Raw genomic sequence first — 19231 nt, 5'->3', positions numbered from 1 at the left:
AATATGGTTCTGTACAATAATCTTCTTTAATTTGAACATAATTTCTACAGTAAGTTTAGGTTTGCTCCAAATCGCCTCCTTCCATTGTTTCTTATGGAGATTAACTAGGTTTGTTGACTCTGTCCCATTTAACAGTTAGCCATACGACCAATATTAAAAAGTGAGCTCTACCTGCAGCACACAGGGCTGGAGCAGCTGCAGGTATGTGACATTGCGGTACTCCAGCAGCCTGCAGTCCAGCTGGGTGGAAAAGCTGAACTCCTGACAGTAACTTGGGCCGCTGCTCCACTGGCGCAAAAAGACCCTCGGCTCCCGAGCGCCAATCACCATGAACTCCTGTTCCTGAGGTAACTTCCTGTCTGGCAGGAAGGGACGCAGCTGTCGGGATGGAACTGGAAGAATGACACGTATTATTTTCATTCAGACAGGACGTTAAAATATAAACATGACATGACCATCGAACCAACGGATTGTGATATCTGGGGCAGCTCACTAACACAATACTTTATATGACATCGAGCACAGCGGATCCAAACTGCTTTACAGGAGAAAGAACAATAATAAAATGCATGAATTAAAATAATCACGCATGTGAACCCAGCTGTGGATTTCACAGAAGAGGTCAGACAGTTAAATGCCAGTTAGATTCGGTGTGTTTTTGAGCCGTTTATATGTCATAGATGGAGTCAACTAGAAAACTCTTATAAACTGTTCAAACATCATAACTTCATACCATCATTTATTGCTCTGATGTTGTTGAATTTAAGATAACTGAGGTCAACTGAAGTTATTATAGCCTTTATTTAAACTCAGGGATATATTGAGGAAGCAACCTCCTTTAGAATATAGCTGAGGCAGAACACAAAACATTTGAAACATACAATGAAAAATACCAAAACAAAAAACCAAAAAAAAGTGGAGATGTGTTTTGTTTCAATGGATTAAAGACAAGCCCCCATCAGTCACACAGTGGTACAGGGAAGTATTCAATGTTTTTCCTATGGAACGCCTGCAGAAAGGGCGACCATATTTTGCCTTCATCAATAAGTCATAGAATACTTTTATTTTCTCTCTCTTCTCCTTTTCTTAGTATAGTGCCCATGTAAATGTTTGTATGTTGTATGATGTGCAATTCATGTATATGAATTTTGTGTATTTTTGTTTGTGTCTGTGCTGTATGGTTCGTTGTTTGTTTCTGTGAAAGCAATAAAATATATTACAAAAAAGAAAAATACCAAAAAGTAAAAGTGGCAAAGACAAACTGAAAACAGAGAAGTGTGTTGCTACACTGCACTACTGAGACTTTGATAGTGTTTTCTGTATCCTACCTGTCCCCAGCTGTTCTAGGTGGTGGCAGAGGTGAACTTCCAGCTGTGCCAGCTGCAGGGACACACCCAGGGAAGAGACAAACCACGGTGCAAAGCAGGAGTCGACGCGGGTGCAGGCCGCCAGCGCTGTCGGAGACACCAGCTGATCGCAGGGGACCTGGGATCCACACTCACTATCCAAACTGAGATACCACAGACAGATGATAGTATTTACAGAGGAGATATTTGTGCCTGGGAAATAACAATAAACGCAGGCTGCATGTGAAAATTATATTAATTCAAATAGGAATAATAAAGTAGAACAATGAGTAATGATGATTCACTTTTTCATTTTACCAAAACTTGTTTTCTAACATCAGAACAAATAGCAACAGCAGCTGTGGAGAAAAACGACCACACAAATTATAGTGACTAATTAAAAACAATCTTTTTCTGATTAGCGGCTGAATGTTTTTGTCCCTCGCCCAGTGAGTTACAAATTGTGTGACATCCTCGTCAGAAATGCAGAGAGAGAGAGAGCGAGAGAGACAAACGCTACAATTACTCAGAAAAAAGAATAAAGGAATGAAAAGAGACAAGGATGTGGAGGGGGCCTCTTTACTGTCCGAGCCTGTGAGTTTAGGTGCATTATTACTGTCACAGTTTCCAGGAGAATCTCTCCATAGCCCATTAATTGCATGTCATGGTTGATGATGTTGAATGGAAGGTAATTGAAGTGAATGACCATTTGCTCTGTAATTTGCTGCTACCATGATCCACTATAAAAACTCCAGCAGGAAACGCTCAAGACCTGAAAAATGCTGGTGCAGCAGAGTGCTCCTTAAAAAGATAAGCATCATATGTTGACAATTTTCATTACTTCCAGTTGGCAGGGCGGCCAAGTTATTTTTCTGGTGGAAACTAAAGTAAGGCAGATGAAACGAGTGACTAAGGAAAGGGGAATCAATTTTGATCAAAAAAGACAAATAATTTAAACATAAAGGAAATGTAGTGTTTGGAGTATGATTGTAATGAAGCACAGATGTATATTTTGCTTTACACTGTATCTGGTTCTGCAGCGTTTTTTCTCTGTTTCTTCTCTTACATGTTTTCTTATTCTTCCCTCTCTGCTCCTCTGGAGCTGTCTAAGCCACACAGAATGTGGGCTTGGCAATTCTCTTCCACTAAAAGTTTCCTAAATCCCAAGAGGAAGTAAAAAAAGGAGGGGAGTAGATTAGGATGAGGAAAGAATGAGAGAAAGAGAGGGAAAAGAAAAATGGGTGAAGCACATAAGATGTAACAGAGGACGCCGGCTGAGACATGAGAGGTGAAGAGAGGAAGCAGTGGTAGCGAGTAGAGGAGAGAAAAAGCATGCTCTCTGAGCCGTTACAGCGCTCGGCTGGCCCGGTCCACCCCGTCCCAACCCAGCCCAACCCAGGTCTGGCCCGGCCTGGCCTGGCCAACCCAAAGGGGGCTTTACTCCTCTCGCTTCCCGTGAGCTTCCCCTCGATTAGATACACTCAAGGTAAGCAGGAAGGAATCCGGATGGGCCCTGACAGGCACTTGGTGTGCTGGGAAATCTCATTAGGCCAATCTGAACGCCTTCCAAGCCCGCTCCCTGCTCCTGCACACCAGATGTGGGGCGAGGGACACATTACTAGCTCTTTGTGCTCAGCGGCCTGGGTGCACTCTGTCTCTCTGCTTTCCCTCACACTGGACGGCATCTGCGCTGCGGATCCGAACGCATATCCGTGTAGGCATACGACATACGCACACAAGTCGCGTGTGTTACTGTACAGACAAGACGCACAACGTCGTATGTAAGACAGATTGATAGATAGGATGATAAAGTGCAGGATTTTTCTGTCACCTCTGCTCATCCCCTCCTCCCTCGTTATTGTTGAGCACTATCCTCCACAGATCAGAGGCCACCAGCTCCTTCTGCTGGTCGGTGAGGCTGAGGCTGGGGAGCTGCAGCTGGCAGGCGCTGCTCTCCGACAGGCTGAACTCCCGGTATGGAACGTAGGCCTGCTGGAGCTCGTCCCAGTATTCAAGGCTGCATGGTACCTGGAAGGAAAGACACAGTAAAAATCTTAAATATGTAAAATATGTGACCCCCAAATACTGTATTTTATACATTTCTTTTTTAAACATGCTCTTGATTCTTCTTAAGACTTAAAGGGATAGTTCCTATAGTTTTAGGAGTAGGTTCATTACCTTGAATTGTCGGTGCAAGCTGTTTTTAGAACGGCGGAGCAGAGCCGCGAGCTGCTTAGAGCTACACTACGGAGGCTGGTATGGTATGGTATTTCTTGGTTTCCCTCATCAAACTCATCAAATACACAATCCAACAACTCCAAAACGCTCTGGTGGACAAGTTGTGACCTGAACATTCACCACACTATGAGATAATAACAGAACGTTACGAGACAGAGTTGTTTTTGAGGAAAATTCAGAGGCCGCTTGCCGAAAAACTGACAGGAACGCGCATCAGCGGTTTTGCATGAATTTACCTCTGAAACAACTCTGTCTGGTAACGTTCTGTTATTGTCTCATAGCGTGGTGAATGTGCAGGTCACAACTTGGAGCTGTTGGATTGTGTATTTGATGAGGGAAACCAAGAAATCCCATGAGCCTATGTAGCGTAGCTCTGAGCAGCTCGTGGCTCTGCTCTGCCGTTCTAAAAATAGCTTGCACTGACATTTAAAGTTAACAAACCTACTCCTAAAACTATAGGGATTATGACAATGGGCCAATTTGCCAAAATGTTGAACTATCCCTTTAAGATCTTAAGTCCACGTTCCCTTGATTTCATTGGAGAACAACATGATTAGAAATAAAACAGAATCACAAATGGCCCAAAACACTTTTTTATATTGCTCAAGATAAAATTGTAAAGACTTCCTTGCACTTGTGTGTCCTTGATAAAAAGGTGTGTTTCCCTCTTTCTTGTACAGATGGCAGTAGGATAGACAATTGCTGGTCAACAATTGCTGGTCAAATCTCTGCCGGTCACACAAACTCCCACTCCTCTCATCTTAGAGCTGCACATCTCTGTTCGTTGGTCAACAATTACTAAACTCAAGCTGTTATGACGATGATGACTTCATGAGGACCCAAAGTCACAGCATAACGAATGCGCTTAGTTACGTCCCTCTGTGTTGCCTTATACGGTTACACTGAGCTCTGCAACTACTGAAACAAATTTTCTACTGAAACACTAACTCAAACCATTATTGGTACCGCTGAGTATTATCTGAATACTCATCTGTGAATGCCAGAGGACCTGTACAGTACAGTACAGTACGTATGGTGGTTTGTTGTGCAAACATTACGGTGTCCATCACTGGCTCCCTCTCTGTAGCTGCTGGCTCGGCTCCATCAGATGACAGTGTTTTACTGACTGTTTTATATCCCCCACTTAGTCTCCTCTTCAGATGGACACTAGTGGATATCTAACCGTTGTTTCCCTCAGCTGTTCATCACTTCAGACTTCAGGTTCCAGTCCAAACAAACTATTGTAACCCCCCCAGTGTAGTGTAGCCCTGATTACTCATCTGCTGTAGGTTTACTGTAATGTTTTATTATTGCACAACAGGTATTCTTAAGTCCTCTGGATCCCCTGGTTATGTGTAAAGCATTAAGCAACTGCTGCTGCTGCTGCGGCCTGCTAATAATCAAGCGTTGATTCATCTTCTAAGACACAGCGAGCGAACAACTGCTGTCGAGGATGAATGAGCAAGTGATTTTTCATGGTGTCTGTTTTACAATTTAGGATTTTTTACTCACTTCAGACAAAAACCAAACTTTAATTTTTCTCGTCTAGTCGGAAAAAATGACAACACTTTGACCGCAGACCACCAAGGCAGCGAGGCGACAACTCTCCATAACAACATCGCAATGACCACAGCATAACTAAACACCCCGGCAACTGTGTGTGCGCTACATTACAACAAGACAGGGACATTAACATTTAAGTCCCGGAGCTTTTTCTCACACTGAATAACAATCAGCTCATGTGAATGTTCTCACATTATGTGACGATGGTTAGGGCTCCTTTCAGATTGAGCAAAAATTAGCATAAATGTGTCTGGAGCTCCTGTGTGAACTAAAGCAGGCGCTCGGGTTACCTCGGCCACCTGGAAAACTGCGCTACTGATGGATCAGTAGTGGCAGGGCGGCTCTCAGGAGCTCACCTGAAGGATGCCAGGCAGTAAAGACATATATATGTGTGTATGTGTGTTTGCAAATGTATTTGCCTGTGCACATGTATGTATATGTGATAATCTAATAGTTAGCCAGAGGTATGTGTGGCACTCCCTGGATGATTACCAAGCTCACAAAACTGTCAACAAGTTGGTGTCGTGTATGTGTATGTGTATGTGTGAGGGGAAGTACAGTGCACAAAGAGTGTGAGTGTGTGTGTCTGTTCATTCATATGTGTGGGGCTGATGGATGAAGTAACCGTAGCTTACATCATGTATTTAATGCCACACAGGTTTTCCTGGAATCGGCTGCTCATAATTGCACCTGACAGAGTTGTGCACCCGCAACCCCAACACCGAGCCACCGAAGGAGGAAAGAAACTCACTGGATCTCCACCGAGAGTTCCCAGAACTGTGCTGCTAAAACACAAGCCATGTTTTTTTTTTTTCACCTGTGATATTCTATACACATGACAGCATACAGAAATGAATATGTTGAGGTACATATATGGTACAGTGGAATACATTTGCACGGTTGAATTTGCGTCATGTTCCCTTTGACTTGCAGCCCTGGCCTTGGAAGAGAGTAGAGATGAAATCAATTACCAATTCAATGAATGTTGTAGAGAGGATGGAAAAAGTAAGAAAGAAAAAAAGAAAGAAAGAAATGTTTTAGCCATGTATAGCTGGACGTCTGGCGCTGGCTTCTGGGAGGAGGAGAAGGGACCTGTGTATATGTCAGATGAATTGTATATATGTGTGCAGGAGGACGACTATGTATAATTGCACGTATGAAAGACAATATTCGTGTATACACAGGTGTGTGTATGCATGTGAGTGCATGATACAGTCTGGGCAGTGTCGGTTTCCGCTGCTTGATTGTGTGTGTGTATACCTTATCTGATAAACAACATGTAACCCTAAAATAGCTGACATTCCCTTGGCTGGATGGGCCCAATCTGTGTTTTCCTCCACAGCGCTGCACAGAGCAGAGCAGAGCAGAGCAGCGGCCTGGCAGAGAAAAGCTCAGGGTAAAATATCACACGCAGGATTATCTTAAATATTATCTTAATTTTAGAGTCAAGGTTTCATTTGGAGCCGGTTCAAATTGGCTGGAAAACCCCCGAAAAATAAGTTGAGGGCTAAAATATTCAGGATTATTTGCATTTATATTTACATTCAGGAGTGTTAGAAGAGGTGTCACCTCACCTCTGTCTCTGATGAGGTACATATGCATGGATTTACTATCTGGGACTAATTAAACAACCGCAGTCAGTCAGTCAGGTCAATCCTGCAGTATAGGAAGGCAAACTAAAGCAAATACACAACATACAGAGAGGATTTCAATTTCCACCGTCAACCCAGGTGTGATCACTGCTAAAGTTCAATAATATATCTCTGCAACTGAAGACTCCCTGAGCTCCTTTCTGAGGCTGCGGCTGTTGACATCCACAGCCTTGTCTGCCATTACTTTTATTAACAATATCAACACTGCCATTAGGTCTTGTGTTATTTCACTGATGCCTATATGTCAAGAAATTCCTCTGCTAGCTACTTCTTATCAGCCAGCAGACAAATTGAATTGACATCAGCTTGAGCAAATGTTTACTCAGGAGATGTAATGAAAATTGTTCTGAAAATGACTCCTGCTATGCTGTCTCAGGTGGGCTAATATACGTTAACATTAATCAGTGTGGAAAATCAAGAATAAGCCCACGCTGAGATCGTTGCGCTCAGTCTTTTTTTTTTTTTTTGGGTTTCCTCTCTAATGCCAAACTTTTTAAAGAGGGACTGGAGTTTTGGTGGATGAGGTGTAAGAACTCCAGATCAAATTAACCACATGGACAGTCTTTTATTTTTATAGTGCATTAGCTGTGACTAATGCAGGTCTGCTTGAGCGCAGTCCCACTAAAATAATAATTATCTTGGCTAAAATAGACTCTCGCTCTTTCTGGTTCAGTGTGTCGCTCTTGTGAAGTGAAATACCCACTGACTCCCTGCTGATTTTAACTCCCAACAAAAGGCTGCATATTTCTCCTAATTGGAGAAACAGTGTGCATCAATAAAAATAAAAAAAAGAGGGGAGGGAAGGAAGGGACGTGAAGCTGATGGCCAACCTGTGTTTCTCATAATAACAACAATGACAAAGACATCAGCTGCGGTTGTGGTTATGGCTGAAGGTTGATGGTTCATCTCAGGCCACAGAGTTTTTATGATATGGGTCCGAGTCCAGCAGGGCAGCAGCAGCAGCAGCAGCAGCAGCAGTCAATTCAAGTCAAGTCAAGTCAATTCAAGTCTGGTGGCAGCGCTGAGCCCTGCGTGAAAAGGGACATGAAAGGCGATCCCACAGTGTGCCATGCACGAAAGCAACAGCAGGGGACCAGATGGTGTGATGTTTGTCTGCATGAAAAAAAAAAAAGTCCATGCAATTTGGGCAACTGCTTCAAAAAGCGAGTGGATGATGAAATTTAAACATTTATATGTTGAGAAAAACTAGCATGAAGTAAAAAAAGACAAACACATGCATAAAAAACAGACTGGGTTAGGGTTTCTTTTACTGGATGATGAAGCTGGACTCAAGCTGTTGTTCTCTACTTTAACATACAGTACTGTAACCCCCCCCACCATAAGCTGGGGTCAGGCTGAATCATAGCTCCTGTGTTTACTCCCTGTTTCTCAGACTTGAGAACCCCACAGAGAGGCAGAAGAAGGAGGAGGAGGGAGGGAAGATGAACGAGTAGGGATGGAAAAAGAGCCGTAAGGACACCTGCTTATGATTCAGAGAACTGGACCTCACGGTGGTAAGAAGGTGAGAATGAGTCATCTTCCTCTCTCTCTCTCTCTCCATCCCTTCATCACTTGAGCCCTCTACAGGTGGGAACCTGTGGATGCCTCATCAGGAATCTGTCACTTTGCAGCTGCCCTCCCATCACTCTGCCCCCCCTCCCCCTCCCCTCCCTCTCTACTGTATGTAAAAACAGTGCAGGCAGCAATTTGACTTAGAGTAATGGAAGGAAGTTTGAATTCCCCCTGTGAGATACTGGAACCAGTTGGGAAACCACAACTATTTAAATGCAGGAAATCTTGATTTTATAAAATGTTAATATGATATGCTCTGGGGACGAGCGAACCCCCCCCTTCCCCCTCCTTGCCCCGCTGCTGCTCCCCCCCTTCATCTAGTCAGAGCACTCTGCTGAAGAGAGGGAGCAAAAAGAAAGGAGGTGGTGGTGGTGGTGGTGGTGGAGAAAAGGAGAGAAAAAGAGAGAAGAGAGGAGGAGAAAATGTGGAGCTGAGCCACTTTTACTTTGTTTCCCCCGCCACCTGCTGGTAAACACTAAACAGCCCCCAAACTAGGGTGAAAAAAACTAACAAAAAAACAAACATTACGGCCTAAATGATAGTGACAAATGACAAGACAGCCCAATACTAAATATCACTCTCTCTTTTCTCCTTATTTCTTTTTCTTTCCCTATGCCTCTCACTTTCCATTTCTCAAAATCTATCAGCCTCCATCTCTGCGTGGCCACATGGTAATTTTAGAGGCCTGAGAAATTATGACTGCCTTCTTTCTGTTTCCCGCTCTCTTGCTCTCTGCACAGTCTTGATGTAAAGTAAATGAAATTCCTCTGGAACAGAAACTGAACCATTAGTCGTTTTTTTTTTTGGTTGGATTTTTATGGCTGCATTTCCGTTCTCTGTAGCTGGACTGACTTTCTGGTCTTGGGAGAAATAAAAAAAAATGAAATAACTGGGACTTTTTTTCTTTTTTTTTGAGGTTTTGTAGAGAGGAGAGCATAAACATTGTCATTGTCTCACATAAGCGGAAATCAAATTAAATCTGGGATCACAATGACTTTGGCTGATGACTAAGACGTCCAGTTTGAAATAACCCCCACAGATCCAACCTCTGACCTCACACATAACTGGCCCTAATGCTGTGTGAGTGTTTGGACAAAACCATGAGGTAAGAACGAGCGTGTAACGTATCACTACATGGATCCGATGTCTTATAATTACTTCACAATCACTTCTTTCAAAAGCTCCATGATACACGATACCGTTTTTAACAGTGTTGACAAAATGCATCAGAGTTAGCTTTCAACAATGGATTTAAACCGGTTGAACGTGCGCACTGTGGAAGTGATGTTTTCCATTAATGTTACCAATGATACCTTTGTGAAACATGTCTGCTGCAGCGCCGCTGCCCGAGTGTTTACACGGACGTGGACAGAAAGACAAACAGCAGAATTAGGCCAGACCTGCTCCTGATGCACTCACTCAGTGGTGAACAGTGGGGTCTGTTGAGTTTTAAGTTGTGTTTTCCCTTTGAAATAAATAAATGCTAACTAATGTTGCACAACTGTTTGGACAATTTTCTGAGCTGTTCTCTTTTCACCACTCCCCACCCCCCATTGAAGTCTCATCATCACCCGACTGCTTTTAACAGACTTGTCAGAAGAGACACGATCATGCCAGATGACAGGAGGAGCGGAGTGAAAGATGTGGAAACCACATGTTCATTCATCAACCGCTGGTTCCACATCTACTACTGCGTAATACACACTCACTGTATGCAGATAAGAATAAGTCTGTAGTTGGCACACACACACACACACACACACACACACACATACATAGATATATAATGACCATCTTCTCGCTCCATCTCTGTGCTCAACTCTTTCTTCCTTCCTTCCTGTCAATCTTCTCCCATTAACCATCCTCTCCTTATCTCAGGCCCTGTCTATCACTGACTCTTCCTCTCGCCCTCCTCTCTCTGCGCTGTAACTCAATATGCAGCCAATCAGCTAGAGGCTTTGGAGTTTTGCTCATTACAGACTTTACAGCTGTGGGGCCTCGCTGGGAAGTCAAGACATCTGCAGAAACCTTCCAATATCTTGCCTCTCCTGGGCCGGCACACATAAACAGACCCGAAGAAAACATCTGTACTGTAGGTGAAATGATTGTGGGAGTCCAGGAAAGAATCTGAGAGATAAAGGGAGGATATGGAAAGATGAGAAACTTCTGCTGCAGATGGAGGGAAGGAGCCGAAGGAAAAGGAAAGAAAGGGAAGCCAACCCCACGGCTTAAAAAATGCAATTAAAAAGTCGTTATGAACAGGCTGAGAATGTATGAAAACATTAATTTGTGATAAATACTCCTCATTAAGACTGAGTCCTGTTTGCAAAACTCTGTTGGGATTTACTCTGTAGTAGTAAATATTGATGTTTTTTTCTGTTTTGCTCTGTTTTTCAATTGTTATAGGACTCCTGCAGCTATTGTAATGATGTAATGTTTGAGCGATATGTCGGAAATTTATGACTATTGGCTCATTTTTATCACATTTCGGACCCATCCTTTCGTCCATTTTACCAGTCCAGCAGTTAAAAAGCGATCAGTTGCTCTAGGGCTGCTTCTCACACACGGAACTGAGTATAAAAACGGCAACAACAATGGAAATTTTAAAATACGATCTGACTAAACAGTGCTGGAAAAGAAGAGGCATAATTTATTTTTTTGAGCTCCAGGAAAAAGGTAAGAATATTGTGGAGGATGAGAAAGAACATGATTTGGGACGCGGCTCGCCTTCGAGGATGATAAGCTGGAAAGAAAGGAGGAGGGAGGAGGGAGGAGGGGAGAGAAAGAAAAGGCAGGGGATGAGTGATAGGAGGAAACGTGGGATGTCCTGTCCCCCAGTGAGGCCCTGAAGACTCGGTAGCTGCTGCAGCCTGCCAAAATATAACCTCATCTGGGGTTGGAGACACCTGGCTATTCACACCAGAGCATGCAAAATGACTTCCACAGCTGCCTGATCGTGTATTACATGTTTGGAGCAACAGCAGGGGTCTCTGTCATTCAATAACATGTAGGGTATGGGAGTTCTCATGACTCATGTCATGGGAATCATAATGGCACGTAGCCCGGCTCGAAGACAGTTTATTTCTTTTTCATTGCAGGTGATGTTAAGCAGGGAGCAGTGAGTGAGAGCCTCCTCTCATTTTACGCCTTTTTCACCCCCTCGCTTGTCGGAGATGACCACACATCCTGATGCAAGTGATCCGATGAATGGTAACACATGGTTGTTTCACACATTACCACTCGTTCCTTGCTCTACTTCACTAGCGGCTGTGGTACTGTAGATGTTCACTTTTTTTTTCTTCTAATCAGGTGGCAGTCTGGGTGTGTGTGTGTGTTTTTTTTTCTACCTGCAGGACGTCTCCCAGGTCGGCCGTGCTGATCTCAGGGTCCTCGGTGGTGTTGAACGGGACGGGCGTGATCCTGACGAAGGTGAGGACACGGGGCTCTGGGTACCGCCACAGCATCACGCCCGGGCTGTCCTCCGTCTCGCTGTAGAAGACAACCTCATGGGGTCCTGGTAACCTCTGGGACGCTGCAGGGAATTAAAAGTACAATCAGAATAAAAACACAATTTACTCAATTGGAAAGACAGACAGAACAAAACTTTCACTACAACATTGGTACAATCTGTTAACTGAACACTCAAATTTGGAAAAAAAAAACTTATATTCACCATGAAAGATAATATCACCCTCTACAATAAAATCTGGTCACTATTCATACAATTTGTCCAGAGCTGATTCCTCATTCACCCCCCCCTTTCTTATTCCTTCCTCTTTAATTTATCAACCTCCTTATTCTCTGTTTTATTTCCAATATACCCAATATACCTGCTCAACACCCCCTCTCGTAATTCCACCCTCCAATCTCTGGTTTGTTCTGTCCCAGTTTGTGTGTTTCGTCCCATACAGTTTTGTACATGTCTAACTGTCTGTGTAACTGTCTTGTAATGTGTGTTTAAATGTGTATTAATAAAAAACATAACCACAATTCAATGTGTAAATAATCTAAAAGCAGGAGGAGGAAGAGATAAAGTATGTTAGTGGACAGGGACAGATAAAAGAACTGGAATGAATTTGGATGGATTTTTTATATTTTTAGATGCAGTAGATAATGAGTTTACTGTGGTGCTTACATCTGGTGGTATAAAACCCACTGCCTCAAAAATGCCATAACAAAGAGGCTGTTTAAATCTTCACGGGCCTCCTGGAGTACGTTCAGATACTTGTTGGACAGAAATGTGATGAAAACACTGACGCAATCGTTCCTCTCACATTATGAAACTCACCTTTTGTGGCAGATTAACTATATTTGACTTGCATGCATCTCTGGTGCAGCCATGTTTTTTATGGTTGTGTCTACTATGGAATCTGAACAATATCTCCTAAAAGAGCACTGTGGATGTTTTTCCACGCTCCGAATGTTTATGTGCGTAAGAAGCCGTATGTAAACAAAGTGGCTGAGTAAACATTTTTGCTATTGACTAAACATCCATTGATTGAACCATGGCTTGCACCTGCAACAGCTGGATAACACTGGATCTAAACTTCTGAGTGGTGTTTGACTTAAGTCGTGGCTGCTGTTTGTGATTCAAGTCCTTTTGGAAAAATGTTTATTTGAAAAAAACAGTCAGGCAGAGAACTTCTGCTTTGTTTGGCCCCTGAGGCTACAAACACTGAGAGTCTCTTTGTAGAAAACACATTTTGGAAAGGGGCAGCAAGAGTCTGTCTGTGGCTGGGTTCAGCCTCTCTGTGAAGCGCTGAGCTGCCCACTTGAAGGTGGACAGTGTATTGTTCTTCAGAAAAAAAAGACACTTTCATGAGGTTTTGCTTTCATTTGTGTTTTCTTGAACTTAGAGAAAGTGAGGGACAGAGACAGAGCGTCCCTCTAAACCTTGTCTCCATCCATCTTTCATCTTCCCCTCTGACCATCGATCCCTTGTGTCAGCCCCCCTGACTACACACACACACACACACCCCGAGGGCCCACTCACTATTCTCTGTATTCGGGGGCGGCTGACAACAACATGTTGCCGACAGATTGCCCCCTCTGTTCTCGTTCACTACTGTACCGTCCGCTCTCCTGCTTCAGTCAGAGTAAATGCATCAAAGATCAGTGGAACGGTGCAACAAACAAAGACTCAACCACAGCTGACAGAGTGGACGGCTGGTCTACAGCCAGGCAAGAAGTTTGATCCTCTGTGTATAATGTTGCTGTGTGTGTATGTGTCTATGTGTGTGTGTGTGTGTGTGTGTGTGCACGTAGAGGACAAGCGCACACAAAGCACAAAGGAGGAGGAATAAACAGCATGTTCCTCAGAGTGGAACCAGGCAGACATGTCCGATGAAACTTCTTTCCACAGAGCGGCTTTGATCTCACTCTGATTTAAGCCTGTGTGTATCTTAAGTGACATCTCACTTTGTCACAACGGTTTATGAATGATGTTCATGATCCTATGGATTCAGGGAGCAGCGTTTAACCACCGCTCCATCCATCCTAAAAAAAAAAAAGACGTCAAGAAACGATGCAGGGAAATCTATGTCCAAGATATATCCATTTTTACTTTCAGTTTTTGATAAATCTCTTTAAAATGCAATTTTGTCTGTTTGCAATTACTGACATGAATGCCAGCTGATAAAGCAACCACCACAAGCAATCAGTCTTTGGGGGGGGGGTCTTTGGTTTGGACTACTGCTGCACATCTGAAGCTCCTCTATGCATTCAACAGTTCAATAAATGTGTCAATACAAACAGGATTTAGAGACGTGTAAACACTGCTTCCACTATAAACACACCACACGCTGTGTAAACATTCACCTGAGTCCTGGATGTAGTGAAACTGGCCTGTACGCAAGTCGTCTGAGCTGTGCTCTGTCCGAGGGGAGGGGGAGCCTGGGGAGGGAGGGGGCTGTGAGTGGCAGGGTTTCACCCAGGAGCTGCTATCGGCTGGATCTCCTCCATGGAGGTTCAGGTACGTCTGCAGGTGCTCCTCCACCAGCTTCAGGCAGTTCAGATGCTCTTGACCCCAAAAGACCTGGTGGAGACAGAGAGAGAGGGTGAGCTGGATGGGAGATTAAATGGAAAACAACGAAGTTAAAGGGATAGTTCAACATTTTTGGCAAACTGGCCCATTGCCATAATCGCAATAGTCATAGCAGTAGGTTTGTTACCTTTGTCGGTGCAAGCTATTTTTAGAATGGCGGAGCAGAGCTGCGAGCTGCTCAGAGCTACGCTACGGAGGTTAATGGGATTTCTTGGTTTCCCTCATCAAACTCATCAAATACACAATCCAACAACTCCAAAACGCTCTGGTGGACAAGTTGTGACCTGCACATTCACCACGCTATGAGATAATAACAGAACGTTACGAGACAGAGTTGTTTTCGAAGGTAAATTAATGCAAAACCGCTGATGCGCATTCCCGTCGAGAGGCAGTTTTTCAGCAAGCAGTCTCTGCATTTACCTCTAAAACAACTCTGTCTCATAACGTTCTGTTATTATCTCATAGCGTGGTGAATGTGCAGGTCACAACTTGTCCACCAGAGCGTTTTGGAGTTGTTGGATTGTGTATTTGATGAGTTTGATGAGGGAAACCAAGAAATCCCATTAACCTCCGTAGCGTAGCTCTGAGCAGCTCGCAGCTCTGCTCCGCCGTTCTAAAAATAGCTTACACCGACAAAGGCAACAAACCTACTGCTATGACTATCGCGATTATGGCAATGGGCCAGTTTGCCAAAAATGTTGAACTATCCCTTTAAAGCAGAACAACATGAAGGGATTGTGAAAGAAAGAGAAAGATAAATGAGAAGTTGGAAAACAAGAGTGAGGTGAAAAAACAGTGGCACGGACTCACGGCTGATGCATAAATACCTGCGCCAACTCTCTTTTCCAAAACAGGAAGAGCAGCAGTCAGGGTGATCCTCATCATCACACCCTTCACATCCTCACTAACATTACCTAACATAACCTTACATCCTCCTCACTTACCCGTGGCATTCCCCTTCCCGTGCTCCATCAAAGCGGGTCTGTCTGGGGTTTGGACTGAGGAGCAGGAATCTCTGAGTCAAAAACTCTTCACACATGGAGCTTGCCTGCCTGCCTGCCCCGCTTGCCCGCTACTCACTAGCTTGCAAGGGTGGGTTATGACTAAACTCTAAAAACAGGAACATTCGGGGATTTTTTCTTTTTCTTTTTCTTTTTTTTTTCAAGGTTTTGGAAAGAAAGCATGAGAAGAAGGAATCGGAGGGAATCTGGTGGTTTTGTACAGCACTTGATTAAAACGCCACAAACGCCAATATTTGTGAAGGGAAATGTATGATTACGTATTAAGTGTTGAGTTGCGAGTGATGTTTTTGTTAATGGGCACGAAATGAAGGGAAATAAGGGAAACTTTTAAATTAGGCAAAAAGGGGGTTACCCCTGAAGAAGTAATGTGGAATAATACATGGGTAATAATGTGCTCGGTTAGTCACATTTTCAGTGTGGACGTTATGTAACTCCACACAGGAAAAAAGACACACATACAGATACAACCCCCACCCCACCCCTGAAAATAGCCTTATAATATTCCACCACTTAACCAGCAGATGACTCAAATCTACAGTGGAATTACAGCATGCAATTCCTACTGTCATCACTTCAGCTGCAAAGAAGCCAGAAGCCATGGCTGAACTGGAGAGGAACAGTAAATTTAAGAGGAGTGTTAAGTGTGTGATGAGCTGTGTCTGTGGGTGTCAGCTTATGAATACTGTAAGGATTAATTTAGAAACCAGAGCAACTCACAAGAGGTGAAGTTTTTTTTTAGTGGCCAATAGCATTGCTTTGTGATTATGGGGTGTTCTGTTAACTGGAAGAACCTCGCTCCAGCAGCCCCCTCAGGGTAACGTGTCCTTGAGCAAGACACTCAATCCCAACCAGGTGCAGAGGTGCTGATGTGACCCCGACCTCAAAAAAAAAAAAAAAAAAAAATACCGGAGGAGCTGCGCTGGCTGATAAATTATATGATTGAGGATCGTGAAATGATGTCATGGGCAAACCTGCAGCAGGCCTCCCTTCAGGTCCAGCAGCAGCTTCGGGGGGCCGGGCTCGGCTCCAGGGTTGCCGCTGTGCCGACACCAGCGAGCCTCCAGGGAGCTGCTGCAGGAGAACGGACCCAGCAGGAGGTGGCTGCGCTCCTTCAGCCCTGTTCGCACCAACACGTCCTGCAGCTCCAGTAGCAACGAGGAGGCCTGGACTGCATCTAGGAGGAGAAAAGAAGAGACTGTGAATGGTGTGCACTTCATACAGTAGGGTGGAAAGAAATCTGGACAAGGAAGAGAAAGGATGTCTCCTGTGGACAAAATGATTAGTACATATCTAAAATTAATAAAGACATACTTTGAACTAGTGATTTTGTCAATTTATACACAGTCCAATTACAACAGTGTGGTACTATCAACTTTACAAGTTTGCTGTGATAATAGAGAAACCAATTCACTTGAGTAAAACTAATTTTAATGATAATAGACGCAGGCCCTGTCCCATTTTAATCACTTCCACTCGTTTTTTTGCCCTAACACTCAGTTTTTCCGTGTTCTCGTGTAAAGGTAGGGTGTCCCAATTCTTTTAAGAGCAAAAGGAAGTGCTTTTTAACCCTTTAAACTACCCCTTAAATTGGAGGGAGGCCAGGTGCAGACAATGTAGTGCAAGATGAAAAGCAGCAAAGGCCTTTTCTGTTTTCTGCAATTCTTCTTCGTTAGTTCATCAAACAAAGAAAGATCATCAAAGCCCACGCAACACGTAATGCAACTGCTGGAGCCGGCATTTTCAAAACTGAATGAAAACCCACTACAGCTTGTGGCTCCTGGGTTTCTCCCGTTGGAGGCCACTCGAAAACCAAGCGCTAGTGTTAAGGGAGGAGAAATGGGACTTTTAGAGTTTTTTTCTCTAAAATCTGGATGACCTGTTTTTGAAGAGCTATGTCTGAATCAGAGAAGCTAGTGATCCCCTAATAAAAGCAAAATAAAATTAGATTAGTTTAATCACTGGCCTCCAAACTCTCATGCTCATCTGTTCTCATTAGTGTAAACACTTGACTCTGATGATTTAAAGAGGGATGTTTTCCCCTCTTTAAATCCTGTATGAGTCAGTTAACAGCGTCCTGTGTCTGTGTGAACGGAGGTGTTGTTTTCGAAGGTTATGGTTACGACAATCTGAATCTGTGTAAGAGTCGAGTCCAGACTCAGTGTTTCTGTGATTTGGTAAAAGGGGAAGAAGGCTCGGCAGCAGACATGATGACTGTGAGAAAACCCTGATGGAATCCAGACAGGGGAGCCAAACACCCACTCATCCTGCAAGGACCAAAAGTAGCAAAAAAAAAAAAAAAAAACCCAAGTTAATAAGGAAAGTTTAAAGTGTTCTCTGTCCTTTCCATTCAAACAGAGATGTGCCACTGTCATCACAGGTTTTTTTTTGCCCCGAGCTTGTCCTTCTGGTCAATAAATGAGTGGGCTGAGAGCCACTGACATGGGAGGGCTGATCTGGTCAGTTAGAGCTACAGCAGCAGCCCCATTTGGAAACCTCAACCCTGGATGACTAATAATGGCCTGAGAAACGACTCTTTAAACATGCCTTTTAAAAAAAAAAAAAAGGAAAAAGAAAGAAATTCTCACACCAGTGCGCTTGGCTGTGAGTCTGAGAAAGCAAGTGAGAGCAGCAGTAGCACACCTGCTTCAGTCCACTTATCTAATCCAGTTCCTAATAATTCACTGTTTGACCTTAAAGGGTAATAAATAATAAAGTCTGTTAGAGGATAACAACAACACAGCAGAATAGCCAGAAGCCATTTTCTAAAAGCTGGATTCCCCCCAAAATGACGAATGCTAACTATGTTTGAAACGCAAATGAACACCCAAAAAAATATAATTGTCAATATCTGAGGAAACACTTCGACTCCTTTGGGCCTAAGAAGAGAGTGGGGGAAAAGGTGATATATAGATATAGATATGGAGGGAGAGTCAGATGTATATGATGAAAATATGACTCACAGTTGGACTTGCAACTTTTACACTGAAACATCTTATTCAGCATAAGAGCCTAATAAGTCGAACACTGGGGGGAAACACAGGCGGCGTACCTGCTAATCTCCTGTGGTGTTGCGGCGCAGAAAGAGCTGTTAGAGCGTACTTAGTGAACTTACTGACATCGGGTTTATTTTCATGGCTACAATTTATTAGTCAGCGCAGGGGGAACTCCCAAACTGGCTTGTTAAAGGGGGGAATCTTTCATTCAAAGTGCATACGGTACAGTACATAGCAGATGTAAATGCAGACGCACAACCCAGATCCAGACCCAGATACAGATACACCCCCACGTACGGTATACGCACCATTTTCACATACGCACGATCTGTATCAAAGCATTCTCTCCTGTCTCACCACGCATCATTTAAAGGCCAGTTGACCGCAGTGCCTGGTGTTAAAGCCAGCAGCAGCAGCAGCAGAGGCCAGCACTCCCCCAAAAAATCACCCTAATTGGGAGTGGTTTTAACGAGGGGGAATCCCTTTCTTTCTTCATCCCTAACTCCATTCTTCCATCCAGGCTGCATGAGCGCTAGTCACAGGAACATTTCTCCATCCCTGCGTTTGCTCTGGATGACCGTATTAACTGTATGGAGGTTTGTCTCCAGAGATGTGTCAGCCGCAGCAGACGGCCCAAAGACATTACATTGCTGAGCTGTGAAGTACGGCCATTAACAGGAAGGAGGGGAAGGAATGTTGAAGGGAAAAATAAAAATGAAAGTGGGAAAGTACAATTGCATGAGGCAGGCTGTACTGTACTGTACCTGTGTGTCTTTATTTTCTAGATACAGACATGGATAAA

General features: G+C 43.7%; 1 protein-coding gene across 3 annotated transcripts in view; it reads right to left on the bottom strand.

Annotated features, from left to right (window-relative positions):
- Nucleotides 1-19231, bottom strand: part of vps13b (vacuolar protein sorting 13 homolog B) — a 349921-nt gene that overhangs the window by 71976 nt on the left and 258714 nt on the right. For all 3 annotated transcript variants that reach the window (XM_085802924.1, XM_085802922.1, XM_085802923.1), the window contains 6 exons: nucleotides 16408-16610; nucleotides 14189-14405; nucleotides 11719-11903; nucleotides 3178-3374; nucleotides 1329-1510; nucleotides 172-392 (listed from right to left, as the gene is read on the bottom strand). In XM_085802924.1, coding sequence (XP_085659050.1) covers nucleotides 172-392; nucleotides 1329-1510; nucleotides 3178-3374; nucleotides 11719-11903; nucleotides 14189-14405; nucleotides 16408-16610 — 1205 coding nt within the window. The remainder of the gene's footprint in view (nucleotides 1-171; nucleotides 393-1328; nucleotides 1511-3177; nucleotides 3375-11718; nucleotides 11904-14188; nucleotides 14406-16407; nucleotides 16611-19231) is intronic.

This window comes from Trachurus japonicus, chromosome 16 (genome assembly GCF_045865225.1).
Source record: "Trachurus japonicus isolate A0001 chromosome 16, Traja_1.0".
Classification (NCBI taxonomy): domain Eukaryota; kingdom Metazoa; phylum Chordata; class Actinopteri; order Carangiformes; family Carangidae; genus Trachurus; species Trachurus japonicus.
Note: the sequence above shows the minus strand (reverse complement) of the source record. Positions and strands in the feature narration are given on the sequence as shown.